Source organism: Hipposideros armiger, unplaced genomic scaffold, assembly GCF_001890085.2.
Source record: "Hipposideros armiger isolate ML-2016 unplaced genomic scaffold, ASM189008v1 scaffold_436, whole genome shotgun sequence".
In the NCBI taxonomy this organism is placed as follows: domain Eukaryota; kingdom Metazoa; phylum Chordata; class Mammalia; order Chiroptera; family Hipposideridae; genus Hipposideros; species Hipposideros armiger.
The window spans coordinates 1,443,741-1,446,006 of NW_017731786.1; the positions used below are offsets into that span (position 1 = coordinate 1,443,741).

General features: G+C 46.4%; 1 protein-coding gene across 1 annotated transcript in view; it reads right to left on the minus strand.

The window, feature by feature from the left end:
• Positions 1-997: 997 nt before the first annotated feature.
• LOC109394765 (cytosolic carboxypeptidase 4-like) overlaps positions 998-2,266 on the minus strand; it is a 338,338-nt gene continuing 337,069 nt past the window's right edge. Inside the window, exon 9 of the mRNA XM_019665197.1 lies at positions 998-1,165. Coding sequence (XP_019520742.1) covers positions 998-1,165 — 168 coding nt within the window. The remainder of the gene's footprint in view (positions 1,166-2,266) is intronic.

The window sequence follows — 2,266 nt, forward strand, 5'->3', positions numbered from 1 at the left end:
ACTAAGTCTCACGGAAGCCGGTGCCTTCCAAAGCAGTATTACTTTATGCTGCTAGATCACTCTAGCCTTGACTGGCCATTTGCTGAGAAGTCGCACTGGAGCAGCCGCCGAACGGTGGCAGGAGGAAAATGAATGAAAATGAGCTAGAAATAAGATGACCTCAGTATTAACGGCTTTCTCCCTGCCTTTGGACATGACGTACCACATGAGATTTTTTTCCCCCCTTATTTACCAGTCAACACTTCTTCCCCTAACAGCCATTCCCTTTAAATGTGGCATCTTAGCCCGGGCTCCGACTTTTCCTGATCCTCTCCTCTCTTGCATGGCCATTGTATCATCTTTTCTGGCCCCCTGAAACTGTTTTGGTCAAGTCTAAAATATCTGTCCACAGGAAAGCACACCAGAAGGGCTCCTTTAGATAATGGTTCCCCCCCCCCACCCATTAACAACCGTCATCATTTTCAGAGCCCCACCCTTCCCTGCCATGGCTAAGTCAGGTCCTCCAGGTCAATGTGGACTCCGTCTTTAGGTGATCCCTCTCATATTCTGAGCAGGAATGTCGTTATCTAAGGACAGAAGGATTAAAGCATTTCTTGTCCCCAAGTGCCCAGATGCTGCCATTTTGTTTTGCTATGCAATGGCTCCCAAATGAGATCTGTACAGATATAAACACACAACCGGCAAATACAAGCATATGTAGATAGTGGTAGTTGTGCACGTGTGTCACACCAAGCTGCATCTTCATTACCATAAGCACGTTGTATCAATTATACACATTTATAAATGCATGTAACTTTATACTTGCATTTCTGTGTACGCGTACGCAGCGTCCTCCTTGTGTTCAGCAGGAAGTGAGGGTATCGCGGGTCTGGCTCTGATTGGTAGCTCCTCCATGCTTGTTTGTCAAAGCCCCGTAGGTCCACTGGACTTTCATTTCTGACATATTCTCCCATAGCAGCACAAAGGTAAAAATCCCCCTCCCACCCCTGTGAGCATCCTACCTCTGGAGGTGGAGGTCCAGCACTTCCTCCTCAGCATTCAGTAGGGTGGCCGCACGGCTCAGGAGCTGATGGCTGCAGGTGACGGATTTGAGCTCCAAGATGAGGAGACCCAGGCAGAACATGGCTCCCATCTCCTCCAGTTCATGGGTGCCAAACTGTAGACCCTGCCGGGGAGACAAAGCAGCCAACGGTGACTCTACTGAGTGGAGACCATTTCAGAATGGGAGGAGGGACTTCCGGACACCTGTCTATCGCAGATACTGAGAATTCATATTATTTCTCAGCCCCTGTTCGATGTGTTTTGTTGTGTGCTCTGTGGATGGGTGGTTGTCAGCCTGCATTACGTTGACATCCAGGGCTTCCCAGAAGTACCCAAGACAATGAGCTGGTAGGGAACTGTCAGGCAGAAGGGTGGGTGAGAACTGGACGTCACCTCACCCAGATAGAAGCAGCCGTGCGTCTATCTGTATTTTTAAAGGGTATTTGCTGCTGAAACAAAAGTGTGTAAACAATCTAAGAAATTCCCTTTCTCTCCCGTAAATGTATGAACCAATGGAGAAGACCGAGGGTGGGTCCTTCATATATAAACACCGAAACCTAAAAAACACAGCTATTTATTACAAACCACCTACAGAGCTGTACTGAGATAATGCCTGAATGCCCAGCCATGATATGTGCTTTCTGCTATTATTCATGAAGTAACAGGTGATGACAACAATTAACAAACAACTTTACTGCACATTTCCTATGTGCCAGGTACTGTTCTGAGCCCTTTTAGGTGCATCAGCTCGGTGACTCCTTACCTGAGCCCTGTGAGGTGGGTATCATTACTCTCTCCATTCCATAGAGAAGACATTTAAACCCACAGAGCTGATACTTCACCCAGGGCCTCGCAGCTAGTAACACACACCCACAAGTGAATTCTGACTTGACTACTCAACAGGAAGTGCTATACATGGACTGAGAGGGACTCTATTTCATGGTGAGGTAGGATGTGCATGGTTTTTGAAATTAGGTTGGCATCCTGATTTCACTATTCTCCATCAGTGTCATATTAGACTTAATGAACTTTATTAGCCTTGATTTGCTCATCTGCACAATGGGATGATAATTCTTCCCTCCCTGCACTTGGGCATGTAATTATAAGGAATATTTCAACGTCTTCACAATACTGATCAACATTCGCTCAGGTTCTCTTTCCTTCTTCCTAGTAAAGATGTTTACTAGGACAGAATTCAAAGTGGTCCTGAGGTCTTTGGTGTGTA